The sequence below is a fragment of the Haliaeetus albicilla genome, chromosome 18, assembly GCF_947461875.1.
Source record: "Haliaeetus albicilla chromosome 18, bHalAlb1.1, whole genome shotgun sequence".
NCBI classification, from domain to species: Eukaryota; Metazoa; Chordata; class Aves; order Accipitriformes; family Accipitridae; genus Haliaeetus; species Haliaeetus albicilla.
This window is the reverse complement of record NC_091500.1, coordinates 2319322-2346992: the sequence shown is the minus strand read 5'-3', so window position 1 is coordinate 2346992 and position 27671 is coordinate 2319322. Positions and strand designations below refer to the sequence as shown.

The window sequence follows — 27671 nt, the reverse complement described above, 5'->3', positions numbered from 1 at the left end:
TCTGTGATTTGTGTGTGCAGGAGGTCAGTTGAAAGGAGTATAGCAGTGCTGTCTGGTCTTGGTGGGTGAATTACTGGATGTGATTAAATGACCTTTTTGGTTTGGGTCAGTGAACTTCTATAATAAAAGGATTAGCCAGAGCATGGAGAGGGCTGTGAGATGAAGCAATATCTTAGAGAAAATAAAAATGAACGTCTGTCTTACTGTCTTTTTGACGGTTAATAATTAAAGTGTTGCTATTTACCAACTGTGTGGTTAAAGCCTGCATAAATGTTAATATCAAAGTATTTCAATGGCAGAAGAGGACTTTGGTTCTAAGCGGCTCTCTGTTTTTTAAGGATCTTTCTCTTTACAGTGTTTGTCATTTTGCCATGTATTCTTCATTAGAGCCCATTTTGTATTGATCCTCCTCTGGAAGGTGGTGGGAATGGAAAGTGCCTTCGACCACTGCAAAGTGCAGCTTAACACACTGCTGCAAGTGTTACTATTTTTAGGTCCCAGGGGAAGTCTGAAGCAATGATTATCATTATATTTTCATTCTCTTAGCCTTCAACAACAAACTGTAAAGGCTGTATGCAAATTGCCTGCTTTAAAGATCTTGAACAGAGTCCCAGAGAGAGACCAATCTGAATTGCTCCATGAAATTTTGGTTTCTAAGATTCACCAAGTCAGAATATGTGCAAAATTTAGGGGATTTCAATGCAGCCTTAAAATGTCTGTGTTTTTCCCAAACAATCATCTATGCAACTGTTTTACTTCAATGAGGTGCTCTCAAAATGTTCCTGCAGCTTTAATAGTGGTACATACGATTTTCAGAAGTTATTAGGAGTAGCTGAACTTTGCTGCTAATGAAGCCAACAGAAAAGCCTTCTCAGTGCTTTGATGGCAAAAGGATTAGGCCAGTAGTGAGTGCTTTTTGAAGTCAAGTTCAGTTGCTTCTGTATTCATAAGGATTAGAGCTTTGTAGTAAGAGAGTGGTCACATACGTAGTCATAATTTACAGCAGACCAGGGTACTCGGCAGTACAATTTTGGTACCTGAAATTTCTTGAGAAGTGGTAGGGTTCAGCTGTTCTGCTCCATCCCTCTCCTGGTTTGGATCCTCTTGAAAATTCACTAGGTGGTCTTTGGTAAGGAATTTAATCTTGCTTTGCCTCAGGTGCGCTATCTCCAAAATGGGAATATACCATGCTTTTCTAAAATCCATTTAGTTTCTTTTCCTGCTTTTTAGGCGTGGGAGCATCTGGCAAGGTAAAGAGAGCTGATGTTGCCTTGCTGGCAGGACAATGATAATAGCTGCTTCTCCAGAGCTCTGCTCTGGGGAAGTGCTACAGTAGATGGCTGAAGTTTCAAAAGAACTCCTTTACCTGGAGGTTAAGCTCTTCTTAATATATGGCTCCAGCTGGAGGTGCCATGTGTTTGAAGGTGAAAGGGAATGGAGTTCAGCTGAAGATCATCTTGTAGAGGCCCCTTCTGCATGAGATGGGTTGATGGTCTGGGTGGGTTGGTGGTACAACTGTTAGGAAAAACAGCCAAGTAGATTCTGTCTCTTTAGGTGTGACTTGTCTTCACAACTGAAAAGTCCTCCCATCCAGTGGTGTAATGCATGAGCCATCTTACCTGTTTTTGTTTTGTGAATCACCTGCAGGGTTTCCCCCAGACAAAGAGCACACTTCACGCATCCTTGCCTTCAGGTCCACAGTGAATAACAGGAGCGTGCCTGGCTGGGAGTGATACTTGGAAACTGCTTGGGCTGATGGCCCATGCGGTGTGAAGGTACCTGTTTATCTAGGATTAGATCCTGGCTGTATTTGTGGATAGGACTCCAGGGCGGCTGCTGCACACTGTATTGTCATCTAGGACTGCCTTGGAGGGAAAAAGGGAGTAATTTTCTGTGTTCACGAGCACTGTTTTCTGCAGCGTTCCTTGGGAAACGTGGCTGGAAGAGGTGCTTCCCAGCTGGCCAACTTCTGCAAGTTTCAGCAGGTGCAGTACTGCCCGCTCCGCATTCACTGCCAACACTCGCAATGCTGAGGATCTTGGGAGGTTGCCATTGAATTCAAAGTTGGAGCCAAGACTAAATTTTATTTCTTTCAGAGAAGAATTATATAAAAGGCAGTGGAAGGGTTTCTGTGCAGTGTTGTAAGGAAAAATTTCAAACCAGTCAACAGAGCCATTGGGTTTTTAAGGACAAACCATTTTCTTCCAGCTGTTCTGCAGACAGAATGCCACAGCACTAAGGAACTGAAAGGAAACTGGCTTTAATTTTTCATTGTTCATGTGCGTAACAAGCATAATAAATAATGACAAATTGCATTATGAGTTTTACTAATCAAAATTATTATTAAAGCAGTTGATGTCTTTTTAAACGAGGTTTTCTCTTTAATTGTTATATTTTGTGAGACTTGCCTTGGTCACTGAAAACCTCGCACTACTCTGATAACAGTGTGAAAATCAGTAGCTTTAAGAGCTGGAAGGAGGAGGGCTAAGCAGGTAAGGGGAGCACTCTGTCATTGTATCAGTGGGTTTATGTTTACAGTTCATTAGTCCATGTTTAAAAATACCGTGCTGCCAATTTAAATCACAGCTGGATTCATACAAATTTTGAGATTATCACTTGCTGAACAAAATCCTTCTTTTGCTTTAGCTTGCAGATTCGCTTGTGCCCTTGGAGATTAAGCCTGGTATTTCCTTAGCAACAGTTTCTGCCATGTTGCATACTAAAGACAACAAGCATGTGCTGCAGGTACAGTATAATGGCAAAGGGAGGAAAATATCCTCACACCGGGTTTCCTGCCATCTGGGACCCCAGCTGTTCTCATGAGGCAACCCCTCCAACAACTCTTTCCTCACTGGAGCAGAGTCCTTGTCAGATGCTTTGTCCTGGCATGTGCGATTGAGGAATTACACTTAGAGTAGAGAGTGGGATGCAAATAAATCTCTCTACCCTCTTTTCGTTGGCCATGTGCCTGGCTAAGATAAAAGGGGAAGTGAGTTTATTCCTGAGGAGAGGCTGCAAATCATACTGCTGTCTTCCATAACCCGTACACCAGGATCAGCATCAGTCAGCCTCTCATGGACTTAGAACTGAGGGTCAGAGGGTGACCTAAAACACTAGACGTGTGAAGGGACTGTCTTCCTTAAGTTGCCCTGTTCCCCAAGAAGCAGATTGTGCACCCTTGTACAAAGTAAGAGTGTACACTCTCTTCCTACCACCTCCTTTAGGATGATGCTGCAGTTCCTGGCATTAGTGCTCCACAGAAAGAGATGACCTCTGGTGGACCTGCTCAGCAGTGGATGCCCTGGTCCCCTTTCTCGTTTCACACATGAGCGTGCAGGGAGCTCAGTGAAGGCACTCTCTGCATGACGCTGCCTCTCCTGCTGGGCTGCAGAGCTGGGCTGGGCCCACTACACTTGGGAAGAGGGCCCAGTATGGTAATGTCTTTAATGCAGGGACATAAAGATTGGTTAAGGATTTATATCAGTGCACAGCAGACATGCTGTCTTACTTTTTCCAAGTCAGTTCTCTAGAAACACTAGGCAACACTGAAAAAATTGAAGTATTGCAATGCAGTTGGTCTGAGGCTGCTTTCCCCTTTGTGTTGTTCATTTACTCTCTTCTCTACTCTGATATCTGATGCCAAATAAACTTAGACCTAGGCTTAAAATGCCGGAGCCCTCATAAATGAATGGAGGTAGGCCAGCACAGCGGTATCTGTCAGTACTGGCTGAGCCTGGGACCTCTGGGAGTTACAGAAGCTGTGTGTAGACAGGTGCCAAAAACTCAATCTACGAACACAGAGCCATGTGAGTGATTCATGCACAAATAACATGGTATGTGCACATAGGCCCACCAACTAAAGGGAAAATAGTGGGTTTTGTAAAGTGACTCAAGTGCATTCCTGTTTGTGGAACTGGAGCTTGAGCAGGCGGCATTTCTCTCCCAAGGATGAAAACCACTCTTCCCTGGCTGTTGAAAGACACACAGGGACATCACAGCAGCAGGTTCAGACATGATGCTACATGATAGGAAAGACAACGAGTTGCGAGGAGCCCAGTCTGTCACCTGCAGTGTACAGGGTGCTACAAGGCACTGGGGTTGCTTCAGGCAAATTCCCTGTGTGTTGTGCAGACGCATCTCTGGCAAATGGTCTTGCCAAAATTTTGGAGAAATTTTCCCCAGCTCCTTTTTCCCAGGGACTGAATTGCTAGTTCACTGGGAAAGACTAGCAGTGACACTTCCCTGACCTAACTAACTTGGCACAGGACACATAGACTTACTTTACACGATAATTCCCTCACTGGTTATTTTGTAGGAATCTGGTTTTCATCTCCATGAAATGGTCTTTCAGAAGTGCTTAGTTAACCCCACACCTTGCCCCCACGCGCAGCAATGCACAGTGCCAGGTTAGCTACTGCTGCATGTGCTAACCCTGCCTCCCCCTCCTTGCTAACAGAGAAGGGTCTCAGGTGTGAGTTAAGGCAAATAGCTTTCTGAAGCAGGACAAAATTATACATAGATCATACTCCAGTGATTTTTCAGGCACTGCAGCATCTCTCGCGCCTCCCTGTCTGTATTCAAGTTCTTCCTAAAGACTCACTTTTCTGAGGCCAGTGAGAAATAGATTACCTGTTTTTCTCATTCCCTGAGTAGCTACTGCTCTGAATTTGCCTGTTTTTCAACCTGTTGCATCTTTTAGAGTGTAATTTTCAAGGCATTGACTTCTTTAAGGCATTGATTCCTAGAAAATATTGCAGAGAACTTGAATGCTAAAATGGAAAGTTTCAGTCTTGAATTGAGTCAGACAGGCCTTTTAAGGTAACGGAAATTTGAACAGAACTGAATTTGACAGAAATTTTAAGATGACAGAGATTTGAACTAAAACTGCTAATTTATTTCTGTATGTGGTGTCTTGTGTGTGCAGAGCTGCAGTGGAGCCCAAGGCTGGGTGTCTCCTCTCTTCTTCAGCACTGCAATGTTCCCTTTTAGTCACAGAAAACAAAATCAGTATTCCTTTTCTATCTCATGTACCTGTTATTCCAACTAAATTATAATAGGCTGATGTGATTCACTGCATTACTGTGCACCTTCTCATCCATTAGCTCCCTCCAAAACCTCCGCAACCTCCCGCCAGCAAGAAGAGAAAGCGAGTGAGTGATGACGTGCCGGAGTGTAAACCTTTGAAGCCATTGCTAAGCGGCTCCATTCCTGTGGACCAGTTTGTGCAGACACTCGAGAAGGTAATAAGTTTTTGGTGGCAAGTGAGGTTCAAGCAGATTTTTACTAATCCCAGAAATGTGCTGCTTTGTTAGCAGAGAGGGAAAATAATTTTAGTGTGGCTTGAAATGGAGAGGGGCTAATGAGCTAGCAAAGTACGTCAGGGAATGTGTCCCTGCACTGAGTATGGAGGGAATAGTTCCCTGTGGAGGCAATTCCTGATATAGGGTCCTCATGCCAGTCATGTCCTCCTGGTTTCCTGTGGAAGCAGAGCTTTTGGGGTCACTCTGGGTGGGTGAACTTCCCCCATGTAACTTTTGGACTCAGCAGCTGATTTCCCATAAATTTGAACAGTGGGGAGGAGATCTCAAAAATATAAGTTCCTACAAGTTATGTGAAAATGACGTGACCAAGTGAAGAAGAGATCCTGGAAATGTCTCCACTGATGGAGAAGCTTTCTGGGGAGCTGCAGGACAGGGGGTTTGGTGGCTGAACTTGCAAGCCATTGGTTACTGCTCTGTGGAGCCCTGTTCTCACCTGCATGACTCCTTGGAGAAAATTAGAAGGAAAAAGGGCAGGATTGTCTGTAAGGAAGTTTGCCCTGGGGTTCAGTAGCTCTCCGCTATCATCTTTGAGGCAGTAATGGCAGCAGATGGTCATTTCTGCAGTTAAAGGAGCCCTTTGTCCTCTTTGTCTCTCAAGATTTTGCACATGCAGTGACCTGATGTAGTGGAAAATGTTGGCTTTAGCTTCCCTGTTCTATAGTTTATCCATCTGTATGATGAGGGTCATATTTAGCTTAGCCTATGCGTGTTTCCTCTGCAGATCCCAGATATCTAGGATATCTGCAGTGGCACTCTGTATTTCGTAGCCATTCTCCCCTCTCCTCCTCACTGTGCCCCAGTCTTTCATCTCTGCCTGTTTTCCTGAGTTGTAGTAACATCTCTTTCTTATTCCCTCCCCAACACTACATCTAGCATGGTTTCAGTGACGTGAAGGTGGAGGATACAGCTAAGGGCCACATCGTACTCCTCCAGGAGGCAGAAACCCTCATTCAGATTGAGGAGGACTCCACACACATCATCTGCGACAACGATGAACCTTTGAGGGTGAAACTGCGTGACCTGGTTCTCAAATTCCTGCAGAAATTCTAGCTCATGGACATCATGCTGCTCTGCAAGGAAAGACCCCAGAGCACCAGAGCTAAGAGCTTTCCAGAGGGTGACCTCAGGGAGAGAAAGAGAACTTCTTGATTCAGAGAGACCAGAAACCACCTTCCCCTTCATGGAGAAGCAAGGAAGTATTTTTAATATCTATCTATTTTTAAAATTTTATTTTTAACTGGTATTGGAATACTTTGGAGGGGATTCCTGTTCTGTAAAATTGGGAGTTGTAATCTTATAGGAGATAGGAACTGCAGAGTAAATAAGTAGACTGTATATTTACAAGGTCAGGGTGAAATGCAGACATTTCTCTGTGTGACCCTCTCAGCAATGTATGCCCCAGTCCTTTACCTGAGAAAACTCTGTAGGAATATTGAAACAATGGCCTTAGATATTAAGAGATTTATTTTTCTCCCCACTGCTTCTTCCTGGTCACCAGATCCAATTTCCTGTCTGTCCTCCATCTACATTTGTAGACATGTATTTCACTGGCACGAAGGGGAATGAGAAAGCTGGTAAGGCAAAGATGACAAAAATAGAAGTAGAAAAAGGGGGCTATGCTGGACATGTAGAATAGCTTCGAAGCGGCAAGAGCCTGGCCATTCCCTGGAAAAGCAGAGGGATTTTGGAAAAGCTGTATGCTTTAGCAATGCAAAGTGTTTATTGATGCTTGCACCCTCACCCATTACGACCAGATTTGTCCACCTAGTTCTAGGCTCTTCACTGAGACACGCAAAAGATATCTCAGGAAGATATTTCAAAAGTACATAAAGTAGTTAAACTCCTAGTGCTTACGAAAAACCTTTTAGATTTAAGTGCCTTTTGTTTCTACCTTCCAAAAACCTGTCCTTTCAGCCCCGACAATCCCAAATCCTGGTTGAAGTACTGAGTCATTTATACAAAGCTATCTGTACTGCAGACCTGGGGAGGTTTTTCACTCCCAAAACCATATATTTGGGGCCTAAACTTAGTTAATAGTATTGCTTTTAAAAGCGACCAATTTCTCAGATTTACTGCTGTTTGTTTTTTATTGGATTGTTTTGTATTTATTTGGTGTTAAAAATAAAAAGCATAGTAAGACTGCCAAGGAGGAAGCACATTCTGTGGTTTATAAAAGCATCTGCATGCCTATTCCATATCCGCCTGTGTGTGTATGTACACATTTGTAAAATATAACTACTCCTTCAGTTTATAGATTTGGGGAGATTAAGGCAGTGGAAGAACAGCTCTGTAATGAAAACTATTTGCTATTGCAGTTTCCACATCACATTTCATACACATGAAAGATTTCTGTTCAATTGGATGTACAGACTCCAGCATCCATGCCTTTGCTTTGTGTGTATGTCATGGGCGTGAGAGAAATAGTATCATTAATGTGATAAAAAACTCGCTGCAGTAGCATTAATGCTCATAAGAGTTTACAACATTTGCAGTAGCTCAGCTTCTTTATCATCTTGTAATTAAATCTCCAGAAAGATTATTCTTAACACGCAGAGGCCATGTGATAAACTCAGCTGAGCTGAGGAGGCAGGAGGAGAGGGAAGAGTGGGCCTTGTAATATAGGAGTCCTCGAGAGCGTCTTTCTGCTTGTTACCTAGACCAGCTGCAGCTTTGGTGCCAGTGCTCCAGAGCCTTCATTTTGTGAATCTACTCATTTGCATTTATAATTATAAGGGACTTCACTTGTTGCTTTAAGAAGCCGGACCCGAGGCTGTGTGTTAGCGCTCGTTGCATCTGCCTTGGCTGAGCACGGGCGGTCCAGCGGCGTGTCGGTGGGCAGACCACGAAGGCAGTAGTTTCTGCTTGGCGAAGGCTGTGCTTGAGTAACTGAGTATTAGGAAATCCGAGTCAGTGTGCTGCCATGGAGGAGTCACGGGGGACCTTGCGGGAGCGATCAGCAGGTGTAACAATTCACCATGAAGAGCTTGTTTTGGGGCAAAGAACAAGGAAGAAATCAGTTTGCTGGCACAGCCAAGGTACACCACAAACCCGAAATTCCTCTGTTTTTGCTGATGTCTTTTGGGGAAGGGGAAGCAAATTCAGTAATTAGCACTTTATGGCTGCTTATGAACCATGCTGCCGTCCCCTCATTACAGCCGTGTGATGCTGTGCTTCTGAACCACGGCTGACCCTCCCAGCTTGGCTCCACCAAGCTTTTGGGTCAGCATGGGCTCTGGCCTGGGACTTGTCCCCTCACCAAACTACTGTTAGAGGCCACGTGGGTACAGATGAGCGGAGCTGCGACTCCCTGGCAGTAAACGGGCTCTGAGAGCTCAGTTCCCAGGACCCAAGGAGCAAGAAGCATTAAAGCCCATCTACAAAGAGTCAAGACCTCGGCTGGGGTAGAGCCAAGTTGTAGCTCCTTGTAGTAAGGATGATTCCCTTGAGCCAGAACCCAAGAGCTGAACTAGCCGGGTGCTGAGACACACGGGGACGTTTCTGTGACATTTGTGTGGTTATATGACATGGAGCCCTGCAGTAACAGGGCTGCGCATTCACTGACGTAAAAGATTCAGTCGAGCTCTGTGTCTCTGACTCTGCAGGTGTACGAGGGTGAGAAGACGAGAGAGATTTGCTGTCTTTGCTGAAGTTATGCAGTCCAACCAGCCTTGCACACCAGGGGAGAATAACCTCCTCATGTACTCATCCAGCATGGCCTTGTTATACAGACAGACAGGTTAGAGAGGCTTTACTGATCTCAAGGTATTAAGGAAATATTTAAATGTGAGGAGTGAGACAGCCTGTATCGACCACAATAGCTACTCCACAGGTGTGACTAGTGTATAATTGGCCCAAATAAACCCTGCTGCTCTCGGCCCCCCATGGAAATCTCTCAGTGCTGCCTAACTTGACAGAACCAGGGAGACTCAATCTAGTCTTGCTTCTGATGGATGATTTCGGACATGTTCCTGGAGCAGTGCCTCGCTTTCCTCTTACATGAAATAGAAATTGTACCATCCTCCTTTGCAGGCTGCCTTGAGACTTAACATCTGAAAGCTGCTGCGGTGGAAGTCGTATTAAAAGCACAGTGGTTTGAAGGTAATTTGGGGCTGGGAGTGGGCTGCTGTGCTGATTAAGAGGAGTAGAAATGTACTCAGGCTCAACAGTTAGTTTTTAGCTTGGTTCACTACTGAAAGGCAACTGATGCAATTGGGCTGTCATACCAAAAGCCTTATCTGAGGTGCAAAGCTCTGACTCCTACCAGTAACAGCCATGCTGAGGGTAGCTAATGGCTTTCCCACCCTCCTGGGGAAAAAAAAATAAGTTTAAAAGTTTTTACATTTTTGTTCTTGTCATTTTGGGGAGGAGGACTTCTTACTGCTCCAGTCCAGCATCTGAAAACTGATTCATTTCTTACAAAGGGAAAGATTGTGCCTGCTGGAAAAATAAACATACCAGGGGGGATTCTTTAATGAAAAATCTTAATTAAACTAACAAAAATAAGTGCTTGTTCATTCGGCACAGAGAAATTAAAATAAATAGCATTTCTTCAGGCTGGGTCAGTCCTGGAGAGGTAACCATGGCAGCCCAGCAGAGCTGTGAACAGAGGGGGTGGAATACGATGGATGGCAAATACATTTTAACCAGAAATGCACATTTTAATGGACAAAGAGCAAAGGTACTTGGTTTCATTCTCTTTCTTCTAGAAATGAAAAAGAAATCCCCTTGGCCACCATGCGATGTTCATTGTGCCATGGCCGTCCCTAGTCCCGGTGACCATGTGTGATGTGGGAGTCCCACATCCTGTGCTGTGCTTCACCGGCCTCTCTCTGCAGCTCCCCTAATTAAACACAAATAGTGGTGTTTGCAGCTGGGCTGCTTCTTAAGCAGCTGCTTTGCTGGGCTGCACCTTGGCCCTTGGCAAGTGATTAATTCTCAGTGCAATTCCCAACCTGTGCGCTCCTCCAGCGCAGACAGAGCTGCATCACTGGGCTGGGGAATAATGGAGAGAAAAGGTTAAAATCAGCTTTCTGCACTTGGATGGCTTTTATGGAACAGATATTCCTGGATGGAGAGAAGTATATTGTGTTTTCTTTCTATTAATGTGAGCCTTAATAAAAACAACTGCACCAAGTCATTTACTTCTAGGCTCATGCTATTCCCCCACCGTGCCCGGACACAGTCAGTGTCACTGGGGATCCGCTGGCCCTGATGCCACCCGACGGGTGCCCTGAGCCACACCGCGGTCACCACCTTGGGGACTTGGACACGACGACCTGAGGGGAGCTGGAGCAAGATGTGGGGTCCGTGCCCCATCAGCACCTCAGCCTTCAGGAGGAACGGGGAAGCTGAGTGCGGCGGGGTTTGTGTTCAGCTGCGCGACATGGCCCAGGTAGGCTCACAAAGAAGAAGGTAAGTCAGATCAAACAGGTCCCCGTTTACCCATTACCTGGGACACCCCCCCCCTCCCCCCCCCAATCTCTTGGGGACCTGGGACCAATGGTCTCGGACTCATCACTTAGGACCTACTGCTTGAAACCCACTGCCTGGGCCCCGTCATTCTGGGGACCTGTCACCAAGTCTTGTGGCCCACAAGGAACAAGCCAAGTCGCTCCCTATGACCTTGGGGCTCTCCTGGGCACGGCGTGGGGACCCATGTTCCGAGGAGGCAGCTCTGTGGGCTGCAGGGGCTTCTCGCCCATGGGGACACAGTATTTCTCCCACGAGGACACTTGGGGGCCATGGGGCGCTGCCTGGGAGCACAGGGCAGCCCTGGCCAGGAACCAGTGGCAGATAACGCCCTGGGCAAGGCTTCATTAGGGTCAAGGATCGTGGGGCTGCATCCTGCATCCATCCCATGAGCTGATGCGACATAGCAGGCTCCTAAATCAAGAGAGAAAAATTCAGCCCTACGAGGCAGCGATCTTCCCAAACCCGTTTCAGAAGTCAGGGCATCAGTTTGCTGCATTTTTACTGGCAGGGTTAAACAATTAAACGCTCCTTGCCTCGATTACAGCAAAAAATTAAGTTATTCCTCCATCTTTTCTCTCCCTTGGCTCTATCACTGGCTGTCCCCGAGTGTCCCTAGGACACATTCCTCTCCTTGCCCCTGAGCACATGGAGGGCTGATGTTTCCATCTCGAGTGTGGTGAGACCAGGCTGGCGTGGGTAATTAAAGGTACGCCAGTGCATGTCCTGAGGCAGGACATAATGCAGTGTGATGAACTCCCTGGTGAGAAAGCCTCTAACAACCAGCTGGGTCCTATTGCAGCAATAACCAAAGGTGCAAGCACTGGCCTCCCTCTTGTTAAAACTTTGCATTATTATTATTTTCTTGATATTAATAGCTACTCGGTAACAAAAAGGGTGAGGGACAGAGCAAAGCAGCCCCATGCTGCGTGGTGCTACATGGAGAAGCCCAACCATATGCAAAGACATCACAACTTGTCTTATTTTTAATTATTGTTATTATCATGTTGGCAGCAAAACATGTGCAGAGTGAGAGCTTAAAAACCAGCTACGAAGAAAGCAGGGCCCTCTGCCAAGAAACGCCTGCAAGGAGAGCATCCAAAAGGCTTTAAAACCAAGGTGGTAGGAAGGGCTGTCACACCTCACTTCTCTTTTTTTATTCTTGAAGGAAAAAGGAAAAAAAAAGCCTGTTGGTTTTGTGCCATAGTGCTGCTCCAGGACTCACTGCATCCCCAGGGCAGAGCTGGGCTCCAGGGAGGCATTCGCAAAGACTAGTGATGCTTGATTGAGGGTTGTTTTCTTTTTTTTTTTTTTTTTTTTTTACTACATTAAATTACTTAGCGGGTTAAAATGAACAGTGACAATTATCCTTCCCTTGCAGGCACAACACTGAGTGCAGCATAGGTCTTTTATTAATTGCCTGGCTAATAACTGCTCATTTCCCTCTGACTGCTCTTAGTATTTACTATTTTGAGCCTCTAAGTTACAGAGTGCTGCCATCGCCCCAGCACATGCATTTGCTGGGTGGCTGCAGGTGCTTTGCGGCGGTGCTAACTGCCTGGTTCACTTTCCCAATTCCTTCTTTACCTCTTTGCAGCCATTTGGTTGCACCGTGGGAAAAACCCTGCTTCGCCCAGGGGGTTTAAGCCAAGACCAGAGCAACTGATGCCCTAAGTAGTAATACATGTCAACTTTTGGTCAGCTGTGGACAGGCAGTTGGCCTAGGTGATCCTTGTAGGTCCCCTCCAACTGAAAATGTTCCATTCCATTCCATTCTTCCTCTATTCCATTCCATTATATTCCATTCCATTCTTCCTCTCTTCTATTCTATTCTTCCTCTGTTCTATTCTATTCTATTGCATTCCATTCCATTTTATTCTATTCCATTCCACTCCATTTGATTCTATTTTTTTCTTACTCCATTCTATTCTTATTCCTATTCTGTTCTATTCTTCCTCTATTCTGTTCTGTTCCATTCTTCCTTCATTGTATTCTTCCTCTATTCTATTCTGTTCTGTTCTATTCTATTTTGTTGTATTCTGTTCTATCCTTTTCTACTCTATTCCATTCCATTGTATTCTTCCTCTATTCTATTCTGTTTTGTTCTATTCTATTCTGTTTTGTTCTATTCTATCCTTTCCTGTTCTATTCCATTCTTCCTCCATTGTATTCTTATTCTGTTCTAATCTATTCTATTCCATTCTTCCTCCATTGTATTTATTCTGTTCTATTATTTTCTATTCTTATTCCTATTCTATTCTGTTCCATTCTTCCACCATTGTATTCTTCCTCTGTTCCATTTTATTCTGTTCCATTCTTCTTCCATTGTATTCTTCCTCTGTTCTGTTCTGTTCCGTTCTATTATTCTCTTCTCTTACTCCATTCTATTCTTATTCCTATTCTGTTCTATTTGTCCTCCATTGTATTCTTTCTCTGTTCTGTTCTATTCTGTTCTGTTGTATTATTCTCTTTTCTTACTCCATTCTATTCTTATTCCAGTTCTGTTCAGTTCTTCTTTTCTTACTCCATTCTATTCTTATTCCTATTCCATTCTATTCTATTCTGTTCTATTCTATTCTTACTGTATTCTACTCTGTTCTGTTCTATTCCAGCTTTGTATTTCCACTGCAGCTGAGTGCCGTTGCCCCGGGGTTAAAAGCAGGACCCAAGGAGCACGGCGGGTGGTTGGGTGACCCTCGCTGGGTGTTGGGCACCCGTGGAAATGCAGCAGCTCTTTGCTTTTCAGACTGCTAACTGCTCCAGAATAACTTCTTAAAACACTGGGGGTAAAATCCCATTTTTCTTCCTAAAATCTTTCACAGCCCATCACAGGGAGCAAGCCAGATGTATAAATCCTGCACATCGCTTAGCACTGGCCCAGTGATGCACTCTCAGAAATTATACGGCTGTAGGGATTTATAATGCCCCCACAGCACCAGCGCTCCCCTTTCCCTGCCAGTCCTGCTCCCCACATGACCACGCTGTTGAATTTAAGCCTTTTTTGTTTGTTTTAAACAGGAAAGCAATGTCGTGGTACCTTCGCTGCCCTGGCCCATGGGTGGAAAAGTGGTCACCTAATTAACCTGGGAATGATGGACCCAATGTGACCCTCGGCTTTGTGATGCTGCTGGTGCCTGGCCCTGCAGGAGTATTTTCTTGCATTTCCAGCTGGGAAAAAACCCCAGGTGGTAATTGCCCTCTTCCTGCCTCTCTCAGTGGGGCCGGGGTGTAAGGCAGGGCCATGGGAGGGTGCAAGCATCCACGCTGGTGACTGCAGGTCCTTTACCTGGGCTTTTGCAGGAGCTGGTTGCTTTTATGGCACTGATGGGCAGAACAGAAACACAGGGAGCAATTTCAGTGAAATAATTGCTTTTTATCAAGGAATGTGTCATCTGAAAGGGAAAAATTTAGCGTAGGGGAGTGGAGTGTAAAGCACTTCCCCGCTGCCCTCCCTCGTGGTAGAAGGGAATGAATTATTAGGGGGATTTATCCCCTCCTCCACCTCTCCCCAGTGCCTGTTCCTCCATCCCAAGGTACAAACCCTCCTATAGGGAAAAAAAGAAAACCAAACAGGAACCATGATGCTGTGACTGGTCTCACCAAGGTCACATTAGTTACAGCTGTAAAAATTATTTGCTTTAACAGGAGATATTTATCTGCTGTGTAAGGGCTGGTAAAGCCTCACGAGCAAATCTGCTATGGTCGAGCCAGTGCCCAAGATGTTGCTGGGCTCATCGAGGAGCCAGACCCCCCCCCCCCCAAAAAACAGCGTCTCACCACTGCAGCCAGGTCAGTGCCTTTGAGTGTGGTTTTCTGTGCCCTTAACGCTGTTAGCAATGCCCCTGCCTCCCAGCAATATTTTGGGGACAGACCCCAGGCATTTGGGAGGCAGGTCCCGGGCAGAACACCCACCTTCTCCCTTCTGGGATCAAAATAATTTGGGATTTCCCTGAAACCTATCCTGGAAATAAAACTAAGCACAAACACTCCCATTATGGATGAGCCATTACTCCAAGGCAGTAGGGAAAATAAAGGGCACATTTCCCAGGGGAACAGCAGCAAGGGCAGGTGCCACAGGGATGAACAAGTGTCCACGGAGGAAGCCAGCTGCTCAGGAAGAAAGGCGAAAAAAAAGCAGCAGAAAAGGAAAGAGAGGAAATCCAGCAGTGTCCAGGAAATCCTGCGGGATTTCCATCCCAGCATGGAAAGGGAAGCCCACGGCACAGCCAGCTCTGTTCCGCTCGTCCGCTCCTCCCTGTAGGGTTGAAGCTGGTGGAAATCTGGTTAGAAATCACACCCACCTGGTTGTTTTTTCCACCTCAGCCTCCACAGGAGAGGGACCGGGAGCATTCCCCAAGCCAGCGATGCCTGCGAGCGCTGTAGGAAGTGGCCCCTAAATTTCCTTCTTCCAGGATCCCAGGCAGGGATGGGAAGGTTTGCAACCCCACCGCCGGCTCAGCTGCCATTTTCATTGCCTAGAAATACCCAGACAACTCATGCCGTGGTGGCTTTCAGCATCACACTGCAGGGCAGAGGCCCCAGGGCCGGATCCTGCAAGCGGAGCAGGGCTCTGGAGAAGGTGCTTTTTGGTTGGCTGTGATTTAAATCAGCAATGCAGAAATCGAAGGGTTTCCGCCTCCCCCGGGTCTGCCGTCCTGGCTAGATGTCCCCAGTGCCACCAGCAGCCCTCTGTCCCCGTAGTGGCTGGGATGTGATGTCCCGTGAAGTTACGCAGGGCTCTGAACCCCCCTGGGGCTGGACTGGGGGGACTCTCTTGGCCCAGCCACGACCTCACCCAGGGATGTGACAGGGTTTTGCACCAGACACTGCCATCCCCGAGGGGTTTCCGCTATTCCGGACCAGCTCACCTGCCCCTGCTCCCTCGGGAAGTGCAAGCCTGGGGAGAGGCTTGTTTTCGGGGAGCCCTGTCACCATGGAGCAGCACTGCTGCTGCAAGCCCTGTCCCGGTCCCAGCCCCCGGCAAAGCAGGCACGGAGACGCTCTCAAGTTAAACTCTCCATTTATTGGATCCTTTTACAAAAAAACTCAACATTGTGCTCGTGTTGAAGGACTGTTTCTTTTCTCTCAGTTTTTGCCTTTTTTTTTTTTCAAACCTGGTGCTCACAGAGCAGTTAGCACAACCACGGCGCAGGGGAGGGCAGGGGCTGTGCGACACGAATGGGGTACGGGGGGGGTCCGCGTCACCGCAGACGATGCTATTTACAGCAAACGTGAAAAAGACCTCGCTCCGCACCTGCCACCTGCAACCCCTGGTGCTGGGTGAAGCGGCAGAAATGTTGGAAAGGGGAAAAGGCCTTTTCCTTGGGAAAGGTGCAACCACCGAGAGACCTTCCCCTCTCCTCGAGGCTGGGGTGGCGGAGATCACGCGCCCCAGGCTGCTCTGTGCTGGAGCTGGGATGAATCGTACAACCTAACCTGAGCTTCGGAGTTGCCCTGGGACCCCCTGAAAATCACAGGAGAGCGACAGGTAGCAAGGGAGGATGTTGGGGACAGTGGCAGGGGCTGGACCGCTCTCCAGAAATGCCCCTCTCCTCCCTGATGGTGGAGGGAAGCCTAAGGACAGCTCAGATCCAGGGATGTCTCAGGAGCAGAAAGTCGGGTTGTGAATCACGGGTCTGTACTCCGGAGGGGTTTTGGGGGCTATTTGGGAAGATTTCGGAAAGAGCCACAGCAGCAGAGGACCGGGAGGGACAGCACCAGCCCTGCAGGTGGGCAAGGCGATGCTCTCGCTGGCTTTTAGTTTCTTTATGGCACCCCATCCCTCCCAACGCTGCTGCTGCCCAGCGTGTCCCCCCCAAGCAGCTGCCGTCAGCGACTCCCAGCACCTGTTTACCCCTTCGCCCCCTACATCGTCCCCCTTTGGGGGTCTCAGCAAGGAGGAAACCGACCCACAACCCACACAGCGATCCCGTCACACAGCCTCTCCCCACACAACCACGACACTTTGAACCCGACCCCTGGCTACCACAGCACTGGCAATCCTCCTAAAAAACCAACACTTCAAGCAAGAGTTGAGCGCGTCAAGAGCCTGGGAAGAACAAGAATTTGGATTTCCACCACTGATCTCTCCATTTCTACTGGTCTTGAACTGAAACGCACCAACGGAAAGGATGAAACCCCCAACCTTGGGTCAGCTGCCAGCTCTGACTGCAGCCAAGCAATGAGACAGCAAAGCCCAAGCCCCACCGACGCAAACCCCAACGCAAATACTTCACATCACATCCCCCTTTTCCAAGCTCCCTGTATTACTGTCTCTCACCAGAATAACGAAATTCCCCTTAAGGTTTTTTCAAAACAAGTTGCCGAGAAGCGTATCTCTGTTTATATAAAGTGCAATCCACAGCTGCTGGCATCCGTCCTTACTCCCTTTTGACTCTTGCCATGTGGGCAGAGGGCTGGGGAAGGCAGAGCTGCCTCCACCCTTGGATGACACCAGGGACCTGTGCTGTAGGTGAGCGACCGCATCGCTGGTAACGAACCACCTGTTAATGAGGGGAGAATTAAAGCAGAGGAGTGTCAGGCCCCTCAGGGATGCTGAAGCTGGTGCAGTTGCTGAAGAGTGCCACATTTCCACTCTGAGCAGGGGCAGAAAACATCCTTCCAGGTGTTTCAGGGCCTCACAGGAGTCTCCAGTTGCATTTCTCAAGAGACTGACCCTTCACATGCTCCGTTTCAAGCACCTGATGTTAAAACAAAAAGAGAGTGGAAAGGAAAAAAAAAACATACAGAGAGGAAAAGACACCTTGATCGTATTTCGGTGCGGTCTGTAGTGCTGGTGAAGGCACGAGCTGTTGGCTCTGCTGGGGACAGGCTGCCCCTTCCCTTCCCCTTACCAAGGAGCAAGTGTCGGTGACCCCCACCCACAGGGCTGACATGAAAATTTGGCTGAAGCACAGCTGGAGAGGCCATGTAACACCCCAAAAACGTGGTGCAGGCTGCAGGGGAGGAGTGGGGACAGGGCTGACCTTACGAGTGAGCCCAGGAGCTGCTGATGGACCATCCCCGCTGCTCCTCTTTTGGGACACAACCAGGTGGTAACATCCTTCTGCTGCAGGGTGCCGGGATGCTGAGCTGCAACCTGCCACAGTGGAAGTCAGGCCAGGAAAACCGGGGACATTGAGATGAATCACCATCTACCCAGCAAGAGCTTCTCCAGGCTGCTCTTAAACATCTGGGATGCACTGAGGGAGAACATCACACAAGAGAGGGCAACCTGTGTCCTTCCCTCTTCTTACAGGCCAGGATTGAAGCAGAACGGAGCAGCGAGTTGAGCGCAGAGGTCGGGCGATCACACGGACGTGACGGCGTTTCGCTTTGGTGGGAGACACCAACTCCGAAAACAGCCCCGTGAAGGCAATCCCAGCAGCATCTCCCAGTTCACGCAAAGGAAAGGCCTTGGCTGGATTAACCTTCGAACACAGCCCAAGGCCATGGCATGAGTGTGGACGGGATGGGGGTTTAAGGCAGTTACGCTGAGGCCCACGGGCAAACCTGACGTGGGCACGTTTCGTCCTGGGATGGGGGACGGGGCAGAGCAGGGACTCCGGCCCACAGTGCAGCCCCAGCTCCAGCACAGGCAGGCTGGGCTGGTGCTCTGCTTATCTGCGTACAGATTAAGGGTTCAGTGTCTTCTCCTTCCGCCACTCTGCAAAAATGCGAAGCGATCTCAAGAGAAGGCCCCGATATCCCGACTGCCATCGCACCAGCGCTGAAAGCTGAACTAGTGCCTGCTCCCCCTGCAGCGACCGGGCACTGCGAAGAGCTGACTCTCGGCAGACTGCGTCCACGCTTGGATGCTTCTGGGGAAGAGGTTTATTTTCTCAGCAAAGGCTCATGCAGCCGATCTCGGAGTGCTGCCGGAGCAGCTCTCCAGGGCTCTCGCAGCTGCCTTTGGTGCTGCAGCGGCTGTAGAAAACCGCAGGCCAAGGCAGCCTGCTCGAACGCACGAGCCTGGGGCATTGCTAGCCCCTGCTGTGCTGCAGATGGATCACTCCCAAGCCCCAAACGTGCTCCCTGTCTTCAGAGGTTTAGCAGCACCTGCAGTGTGCCGCGTGGGCTGGAAAAAGGACACTGAGAATGAGACCGCGGCAACCAAACTCCCCCAGGGCTGTGACACGGGACCTGGTGCAGTGCTGGGAGCTGGGAAAAGACCCTCCGGGGCCAACCTCTTCCCTGCTCGCCCCTCTCCAAGGGCAGGGCTCAGGGTGGTGAGCAGAGCAGAGCAAAGAGCTCATCACCAGCCAACACCTGAAAGTCCTCAGTAGTAGCCACAGGGCAAGACGAGCCAGGACATGGTATGCAGGAGGGGAGGAGAAGGGCTGCCCCGCGGGAGGGGAGGAGAAGGGCTGCCCCGCGGGAGAAAAGCTGCCTTGATACTGGGAATAACCTCTCTGCAGTCAAACACCTCCAACCTGGCCTTGCTACAGTCCCCCTCAAGCGGGCAGACAGTTCCAGAGGGGAAAACAGGGTGGGTAGGGTGGAGGGAAGAATAGAAAAGGAAAAAAAAAAAAAAAGCCTCACGCGGCAAATCTAAAACACTTTCATTTTAAATAACAATAATTATAATTAAAAAGAATGGCTGCCCTTGGCTAGCAAAGGGGCAGAGCTACTAGCCAACACACCATTCCTCAGTGTACGATCCTAGGCAGTGTCTTTACAGAAGCCGTGAGATCCTGTTCCCTGTCGCTCAGTCGAGGTGCTGTGGGGAGAGCGGGAAGGGAGGGGAAAACGTGCCCGTCCAAATCCAGGACGTCCCTTTTGCTCCGCGGGAGGGAGGCCAGAGTCAATAGCAAAAGGTGTTTTGCACTCACAGCCCCATCAGGAAAGCCACCCTCTGCCCTCACCCGCCTCCGGCTGAAGTTCGGAGAGCCGAGGGCGCCCGGCTGCCGCCCGCTTCTAGATGAACTTGAAGCATTTTGTCTTGTCGTGGGGCAGGCGGGTCTTGAAGAGGACCGAGTCCACACGGAACTGGGTGTACAGGAGGGGCATGTACCCGTACACCTTGACGAAGAAGTTGATGCACTTGTGTCGCTCGTGGAAGTGAGAGTCATCGTGCGAAAGTGCCTGGGGGCACCCGGGGCAGCGGAAAGTCCAGCGGGAGGTCACCTGGAATGAGAGGGACAAAGATGGTCGCTGACACGTTTGCCTGCAACACCCCGCAGCCGGGGGGAACACCCTGCTTGTGCCCAAGGCACTGCGTGGGGGGACTTGGCTTGACGTCCTGCGTGACATGCCGCAGACCGGGCACAGATTTGGCCGTGCTCTCCCTGGCTGCCACGTGTCCCTTGGAGGGTGTCCAGGCAAGGAAGGACATGGTCCACATCAGCTCTGTCAGAGCAGAGACTTAAGGGGGGGACATGATGATCTACTAATGTTTAGTTACTTTTTTCTGGTTTTATGTTTGAGAAGCTGTTTCAGGAAAAAAAAGACCTTGAGAAACCAACTCCTTTCCTTTCACAGACTACAGATAGAATCATTGAATCACAGTATGGTTTGGGTTGGAAGGGACCGTTAAAGGTCATCCAGTCCAACCCCCTGCCATGAGCAGGGACACCTTCAACCAGATCAGGTTGCTCAGAGCCCCGTCCAACCTGACCTTGAATGGTTCCAGGGATGGGGCATCGACCACCTCTCTGGGTAACCTGGGCCAGCGCCTCACCACCCTCAGCATAAAAAATGTCTTCCTTATATCTAGTCTGAATCTCCCCTCTTTTAGTTTAAAACCATTACCTCTTGTCCTATCGCTTCAGGCCCTGCTAAAAAGTCTGTCCCCATCTTTCTTCCAAGCCCCTTTAGGTACTGGAAGGCTGCTGTAAAGTCTGCCTGGAGCCTTCTCTTCTCCAGGCTGAACAACCCCAACTCTCTCAGCCTGTCCTCACAGCAGAGGTGTTCCAGCCCTCTGACCATTTTTGTATCCCTCCTCTGGACCCGCTCCAACAGGTCCATGTCTCTCCTGTGCTGAGGACCCCAGAGCTGGACTCAGGACTCCAGGTGGGGTCTCACCCGATCGGAGCAGAGGGGCAGAATCCCCTCCCTTGACCCGCTGGCCACAGATGCTACAGAAGAATTAGCAATTTGGGGTGTCTCTTGTTTTAGGCACCCAGAGGAAAATCTTTGGAGGGGGCTCCTGTTTTCAGGAGGTGCTGAGGGGCCACCCACTGATTAAAGGGCCTCCTGTCCATGTTGAATCAGACATCAGACATCCCATTGCAGTACCCTTTGGTTTTGGTCTGATTCTCCTCTCAGCTGCACCAAACTCTACAACCTCCACTTCATAGTAGCTCCAGATGGGAAGAACACCACACGGAAAAACCCACCCATCGTATTTACGGCCAAGACCCATCTCTAAGGCAGCTGGCCTGCGACAGTGAGACATATGCAGGGCTGTAAAGACCAGTTTGCCAGCAGCAATAAAGAGCAGAATGATCTGCATCCAAAATTCATGCTCAAAATTGTGACATACATTTGTTATCACTGGGCAGGAATATTTCAGCTAGGCTGCAGTGTTTAGACCAACAGCCCTCCGCACACAGATAAGTCTAAATGTCTCTGGAAAGCTACACGAAATCAGCAAGAAAATCATTCCTACTTGTGCTGTATGTTATGGAAATACAGAAATTTTTCCTTTTTGGGAAGGAAGGCTCAGAAGGGCCTTTGCTAAGCCAGGAAACCCTCCAGTCTGAGCTGCAGTGTAAGTCAAACCCCAACTCATCTGCTTGCCATGGCAGGGATTTGACTGCTTCTAAGGGGTTACAGTGAGTTTTCACACCTTTTTGAACACACACTACATCTCCTCGAGGCCAGAGGCCATGCTGACAGCCTTGAGCATGTCACGCTTGCAATGCAGCACTTCAGAGAGGCAGTGCAGCCAGATTTTGGCAAGGGCAGCACATACTGCACAGCACAGCTTCTGCGCTGAGATAAAGGGAACTGGATTTCCCCTAGAGCAGCCTCCTGACATGCTTCTTGCCTTTCAGAGACATCAACCAAACCACTGTTTCTCCAGAAATACAAAGACCAGTACAAGCGTCCACCCGGCGCTTTACCTTTATGGGAGGTTTTCTTGTCAGGTGAGAGACCAGGAAGTTCATGGCGATGTCCTCGCAGTTGATGTACTCATCCACCATGTCGCGGATGGCTTGCGGCATCACGTAGGAGTACAGGTAGGCGTAGTACTGGGGAAAGGATAAAAAAGCACAACGTTGCTCAAGGTGGTCCCAAGCAGCAAGTGCCCACCATCGCTGGTGCCATCTGCACCAGGCCTGGAGCAGTCGTGGCACCACAGGTGAGTATCAAGACGACTCGCTGGGACATGTCTGACTGAGGTCAAGGACGCCAGTGGAGAGACTCCCCATAATGGAGTTAATCCTGCATCCAGAAGATCTACTGTAGCCACAGCAAATCTACCCCACAGCCACCACCCTGACCAAGTCCCAAGGCTCCTGTAACTTCTGAAGTTGAGAAATAACGGTTTCAGCCCCCTCAGATCTTGCTGTCTTTGCTGCTGCAGAGTCAGCATGGCAGCAGTAGCTGGTGGATTACATTCCCACCGTGATATGACAGCTCAGGACATTCCCCTTGGGAAAACAGCCCATTCTTTTCTCAAGGCCTGTTTGCCCACTGTTGTCTCTCCCATACAGAGAGGCACACATCACAGAGCCACTTCTGGCACTGCTCCCTTCCAACATAAAAGAAACCAGCCACCTCTCACACCTACCAGCCAACCTGTGCCACCAGGCAGCTGCAGAAACCCATGACTTCCCTGCAAATTGCAACACTTTTGAGTCTGTTAAAGATGCTGCAGTAAAGACGCATGGCAGGCAATCCCATGGCCCGCCTCGCCCTCACTGAGAGCATTGCTGAAACACGCTTGGCCCCAGTCTCCATCCACCTGCTTCAGTGCCGTGGTGCTTCTCACATGGCACAAGCATAGGCAGCTCCTCGAGGAGACCGCTTGCTGGGACACAGACCAGTTGCTGGCTGTGTTTCAGTTTGGAGAAAGGGAGGGAAAAGGAGTGGTGAGCTCCAAAACGTGTTCTTTTTAGGAAAAAAAAAAAAAAAACCACAAAACCCAACAACAACAACAACAACAACAACAAAAAAAACCCCCAAAACCCAACCCCACAAACATACAGACTCTGGTTGCTCTGAGAAGGAAGGGAAAGCTCAGGGCTTTGTGGTGACAAAATCTCACCTTATGGAAGAAGGCAGCACCAGTGAGCACCATAGAGAGCTCGCAAGAGTAGTTAGAGTTGTAGAGCCAGGACTGATGGGGGATGTCCCACGCGTGGTAGCGCCCTGGGAAGCCAACGATGCGGTCCCTTGCCTCTCTCCAGACACTGCAAACACAAAGCCTTTCAGTGAGACACAAACCTGGGGACCCTGTCTGGAGATGAGCACGGCTCTGGCTGAGAACCACTACACACAGGACTATGCCCTCAATGCCAATGGACCAGATCCCAAGGTGGGGCTGCAAGTGATAAGAGATGCCTATACATAAAAAAGTTTGGCAACTGCTCGTCCAAAGAACGGCCAACATACATTGTAGTTTGGGCAAAAAGGATTAACATAGTTAAAGCATCCAATTACCTTGCTTTAAAGTCCATTTTATTTTTTTAAAATAAAAATAAAGAGAATTCCAACATGCAAAAGACATCTTTTTACATAGGCTGTGCAGTGCAAACTCACCCACCTCCTCAGCACAGAAGCTCCACTGTTGGTGGGAGGGACCGACTGGCTGTCACAGCTGCCTGAGTGACACCTGAACAAGGTCTCACCCTGAGATAACTCTGATTTCTTTCCTATTGTAGTGCAGGAAAGGGGTGAATGCAGAAATCTTGCCTTTAATGGACAGGCAGAATTTGTTGACCTTCTCTTGTTAAAGGTTAAGAGCTATTAGATGTGAACTGAAGCACACCTTGGTCAGCTCTCCCAAGCACAGACCAACGTTGCTTGGTACAAAGCTGAGCTGCTCACCTTGGTCCTCTCCTAGAGGCATGTTCAAGTTGCTTTTTCACAGGGAAAGTGCTACTACCTCATAAATTAGGGCATTTCTAAATTCTAAGGGCTGTTCTGTAGGTTTAAAAGAAAACTAACAAAAAAGCCCAGTGGCCCAAAATTAGTTTCTGAATTACACAGAGAATGGAAAACATAAGACCTCGGATGGAAAGGCAGAGAAAGAGACAGGGAAATCCAGCAAGATGGGAAACTTCGATTTGCCACCAGCTTCCCGCAGCCCATGCAGGGGCATCACCGCACAACACATACGCCAGCGCTGCTTCTCTCTTATTTCCCTTCTATGGAAAGGCCAGAGCAGCCAAGGCTTGGCCTGGGAGCAACCCAGCACCTCCTGGCCTCTTCCCCCAAATCCCTGGGACTTTCCATCTCCCACAAGCTCAGTTTCTTCCTCTGTAAAGCTGAGGTAACATCAAGCTCCCTTTAGGAAAGCTGCTGAGATGCTGAAGACCCTGGTGCCTCCAGATGGAGGATGTGGAGTGCCAAACTGCCAGCTTCCCATTCCAAACCAGTACCCAGCAGCTTCCCAGGCTCTGTCCATATGGGAAAAACCTCTGGGGCCATAAGCACATCCTTCGCCCTAACACACACTCACAGCTGAGCCATAGGGAATTAAATCGTGAGGTTTGCATGTGAAAGCGTGGACTTGCTTAATATTCTGCTCTCCTCTGAAGCTCACTCTCCTCGAGAAAAATCCCACAGGATAGCTGCAACACTGACAGGACTAATTAAGAACAAAGTCAGTGCCTAATGCCTAACCTGGGAAATACAGCCAGCTTCCACTGACAGGGGTGCCAGCTTCCTTTGGATCATCTGATCCCATCTCCCTGTCCAAGTGACTCCAGACTACAAGAAACAAGTCCCAGGCGGCAGCCTGTTGGACACAGAAGGGTTTTTCCCTTCTTCACAGGCACAAAATAGGGCAGAAAATGGCCTTTTTGCTTTTTTCCCCTCATGTGCATGCGAGTTCCTCCCACAACCCCTGTTCCCATGGAGAGGTACAGAAGCAATGGCTGCAGGGCAATGCTGGGCTGCTGAAGAGACTGAGTTTCCAAGAGCCCTGAGCTTTCATTACACTTACTGACACAGACAGGAGTAAAGATGTGTTTATTGTTATATCCTCTACTCAAATTAATGAAACTCTGATATAACCTGGTAATGAAAACTGAGTAATTAACACCACCAGCAGCTTCCCTGGCACTATCCTCCCAGCAAGCACTTATTTGCTGCGGTTGCTGTCAATCCAGCGTGATTGTTTTGAAAAGCCAGAGTCGAAACTACTCATTCCCTTTCACTTCTCCCACGCCTCGCTTTCCTATGAACATGACACTTTTTCCTTCCCAGCTCAGCCAGAAAAATAAGGATTTCTCCAGAGAATTGTTTTGGGTGTGCTCCTCAGAAAGGTTTGCTCGGGGTGCCCGCCTCCAGCCCTCTCCTGAGCAGCAAACAGAGCAAGAAGAGGCTCCTGCCCCAAGAATTACAGCCTGAAGCAAAGTTTCGACAAAACACAGTTGTTATGGGCAGAGGTTCACTCAATTGCCGAGACACTGTCTCTTCCCTGGCAGAATGCGTTAACACAGGGAGACTTTGCGGGAACAAGGTGTTTGTAAGCAGGGATATGAGTGAGAATAATATGCGGCACTTATAATTTTCATTTGATGCTCTCCAGGGCTAACTGGTAAAGCCTCAGCCAGGCGCTGTGGATGAGCAAAGGAAAACGGAGACCAAAGAGGGGGAGAAAACAGCCAAGTTCAGATAAAGAGCCTGAAACAGGGCATGGAAGGGAAAGTCAGGAGTCCTGACGCCTACTCCCCTGCTTTAATCACTTTAACACCTCATTTGTCATCTCTCAGAGAGAGCTTGTTGGGTTTCCAGGCATTTTGTGCCTTTTAATCTTCCTCCCAAACATGAGCCAACACGTTTTGGTGAGAGTGGAGAGCTGGTCCCCGTCTCCCGCCCCCAGCCAGCTGCTGGGTGCTCTCGGATTAGCAATCACAGCCCCCGCTCCTGGGCTGGCGGGCTGATGAGCCGCAGCCAAACAAGCGCCAGCGCTCTCTCCTCGTGCCATCCTCACTCCCCGGCACCTCTTTGGCAGCCGGCGAGGTTTCGCTCTACGAGCTGCAGAAGCAGCCTGCAGAAACCTCCCACAGCAGAAGCCCACATAACTGCTTTCTCCCTTGGCCCCATAATTGGGAAACTTTTTGCCAGGGCAAAGTCAAGGGAAAACATAGATACTGAAGCAGAAAGGGGGTGGGAATGAGAACAACCAGCACCAGCCTTTTCTGTGTAACATCTGTCTTTTCCATGCTCTGCAGAAAAAAACCACCAAAATAGCTGTCACATCCCAATGTCACACGGAGCAAAGAGGATGGCAGTCTACCGCGAGCACACGAGCATCACGTCCTGCAGCAGCTGCGAATGTCCTGGCCTTGCCAACGGCACATGAAGTATAGAGTGCAACAGCCTCTTGGATTTGTTTTCCAGTTTCCTTCCACCCTAGGAAGCCACACACTCCCAAAACCATGAAGGGAACGTTGTCAGCACAACAAAAGCTGAAGAGTCAAGGTTAGGAAGCGCGAGAATCAGGGTTGCCTGGACAACCTGAAATCAGCCCACCTGCCTGCACTCATTAAACTGTTCATTACCGCTTATTACGCCTCCAAGAAATTGAGTTGGAAAGCCACAGGAAGGAATGTGCTAGCCTTAATTTTGGCCCCAGCTTTAGCCATAAGGCCATGCTACACCTGGGCAGACCCTGGATGCAGAAAACATCAGTTTAGGTCTAAAGCCTACATGCGTGGAGGCTACTCACCGGAACCCAAACATGATCTCGTCGTGGCGAAGGTGAGCATCGTCATCAATGGACAGGATGGCCTCCGTCTCAATCTCATCCCACGGCAGGAACCGGTTGTTCAGGCTGTTCTTCTCTGTGCGGACAACCTAAGAGATGAACACACAATAGTTACGGTGGCTCTACATGCCCAGAGAAGAGATTTAGGGGCTGGGGCTGCGCACTCCAGCTGCGTGCTCCAGCATTTTCACCCTGCTTCAGAGACCCTGTGATGGAGAAATGCTGTCTAAGAAAAAAGCATCCGCTCAGTCCGGCACCAGCTCCAGCTTCCAGCCTTTCTACCTGCTGCCTCCTGCCCGTCTTGTAGGACTGCCGAAGCTGAACCCAAGCCCCATGATGCCAGGTACCAGGTGTAATGGCTGGGCTTGTGGTCACCTGCCCTCTCGCACGCAGGACGGCGGCTCTGCAGTAATGAAGAGAGGAAAACACAGCAGCTGCAGCTGGTCTCTGCTATGGTCCCTGAAGAAGTAGCCCTAGCAGCATTTCTCCAGTGCTGATCTAAACTGAATTGTTTCTGCACCTACCCATGATTTCTGCCTTGGACACAACTCGTTTGCAATGCCTCCCTCTCTTAAAACTCTTCCAACCTCCCGGCCTGTGCAATTTCCCTTATCCCCAGCCACACACATGTAAAATCGCACTGAATTTCTCCCTCTTCTTCACTGCCCCTTCCACGCTGGACCTGTTCTCTCCCTTGCTCTTACACTTTTCGCCTGCCCTGGCTGATCTATAGTCACTCAGTTCATCCCGGGCTTCCCGTCCCATTCAATCCCTCCAGTCATTTCTCTGGCTCTCCTCTGAACAATCTCTTTTGATTTAAAAATAAAGTCCAGCCTGGTGAAAAGAATAAGGCGTCACAGCAATAAAACTCCATTAAATAAGATTACATTTGATCACACAAAAAAAGGCCACACTGAAACCATTAACAGTGGAAAATATTTGTATTGGGGATCTGCATGACAGCTGGTACGATTAAATTCCCATGTAAAGCCAGT

The 27671-nt window shown here is 48.8% G+C and overlaps 2 protein-coding genes across 12 annotated transcripts in view; one reads left to right on the top strand and one right to left on the bottom strand.

Moving 5' to 3' along the window:
- The window catches only part of INTS9 (integrator complex subunit 9), a 70892-nt gene extending 63425 nt beyond the window's left edge, over positions 1 to 7467 (top strand). For both annotated transcript variants that reach the window (XM_069805514.1, XM_069805515.1), the window contains exons 15-17: positions 2647 to 2745; positions 5103 to 5240; positions 6195 to 7467. In XM_069805514.1, the coding sequence (XP_069661615.1) occupies positions 2647 to 2745; positions 5103 to 5240; positions 6195 to 6371 (414 nt within the window). In that variant the 3' untranslated portion in view covers positions 6372 to 7467. The remainder of the gene's footprint in view (positions 1 to 2646; positions 2746 to 5102; positions 5241 to 6194) is intronic.
- Positions 7468 to 15793: 8326 nt separating this feature from the next.
- Positions 15794 to 27671, bottom strand: part of EXTL3 (exostosin like glycosyltransferase 3) — a 158124-nt gene continuing 146246 nt past the window's right edge. For 9 of the 10 annotated variants that reach the window (XM_069805511.1, XM_069805507.1, XM_069805506.1 and 6 more), the window contains 4 exons: positions 26638 to 26765; positions 23005 to 23149; positions 21857 to 21985; positions 15794 to 19916 (listed from right to left, as the gene is read on the bottom strand). In XM_069805511.1, coding sequence (XP_069661612.1) covers positions 19707 to 19916; positions 21857 to 21985; positions 23005 to 23149; positions 26638 to 26765 — 612 coding nt within the window. In that variant the 3' untranslated portion in view covers positions 15794 to 19706. The remainder of the gene's footprint in view (positions 19917 to 21856; positions 21986 to 23004; positions 23150 to 26637; positions 26766 to 27671) is intronic. The other variant, XR_011328571.1, reaches the window with a different exon arrangement.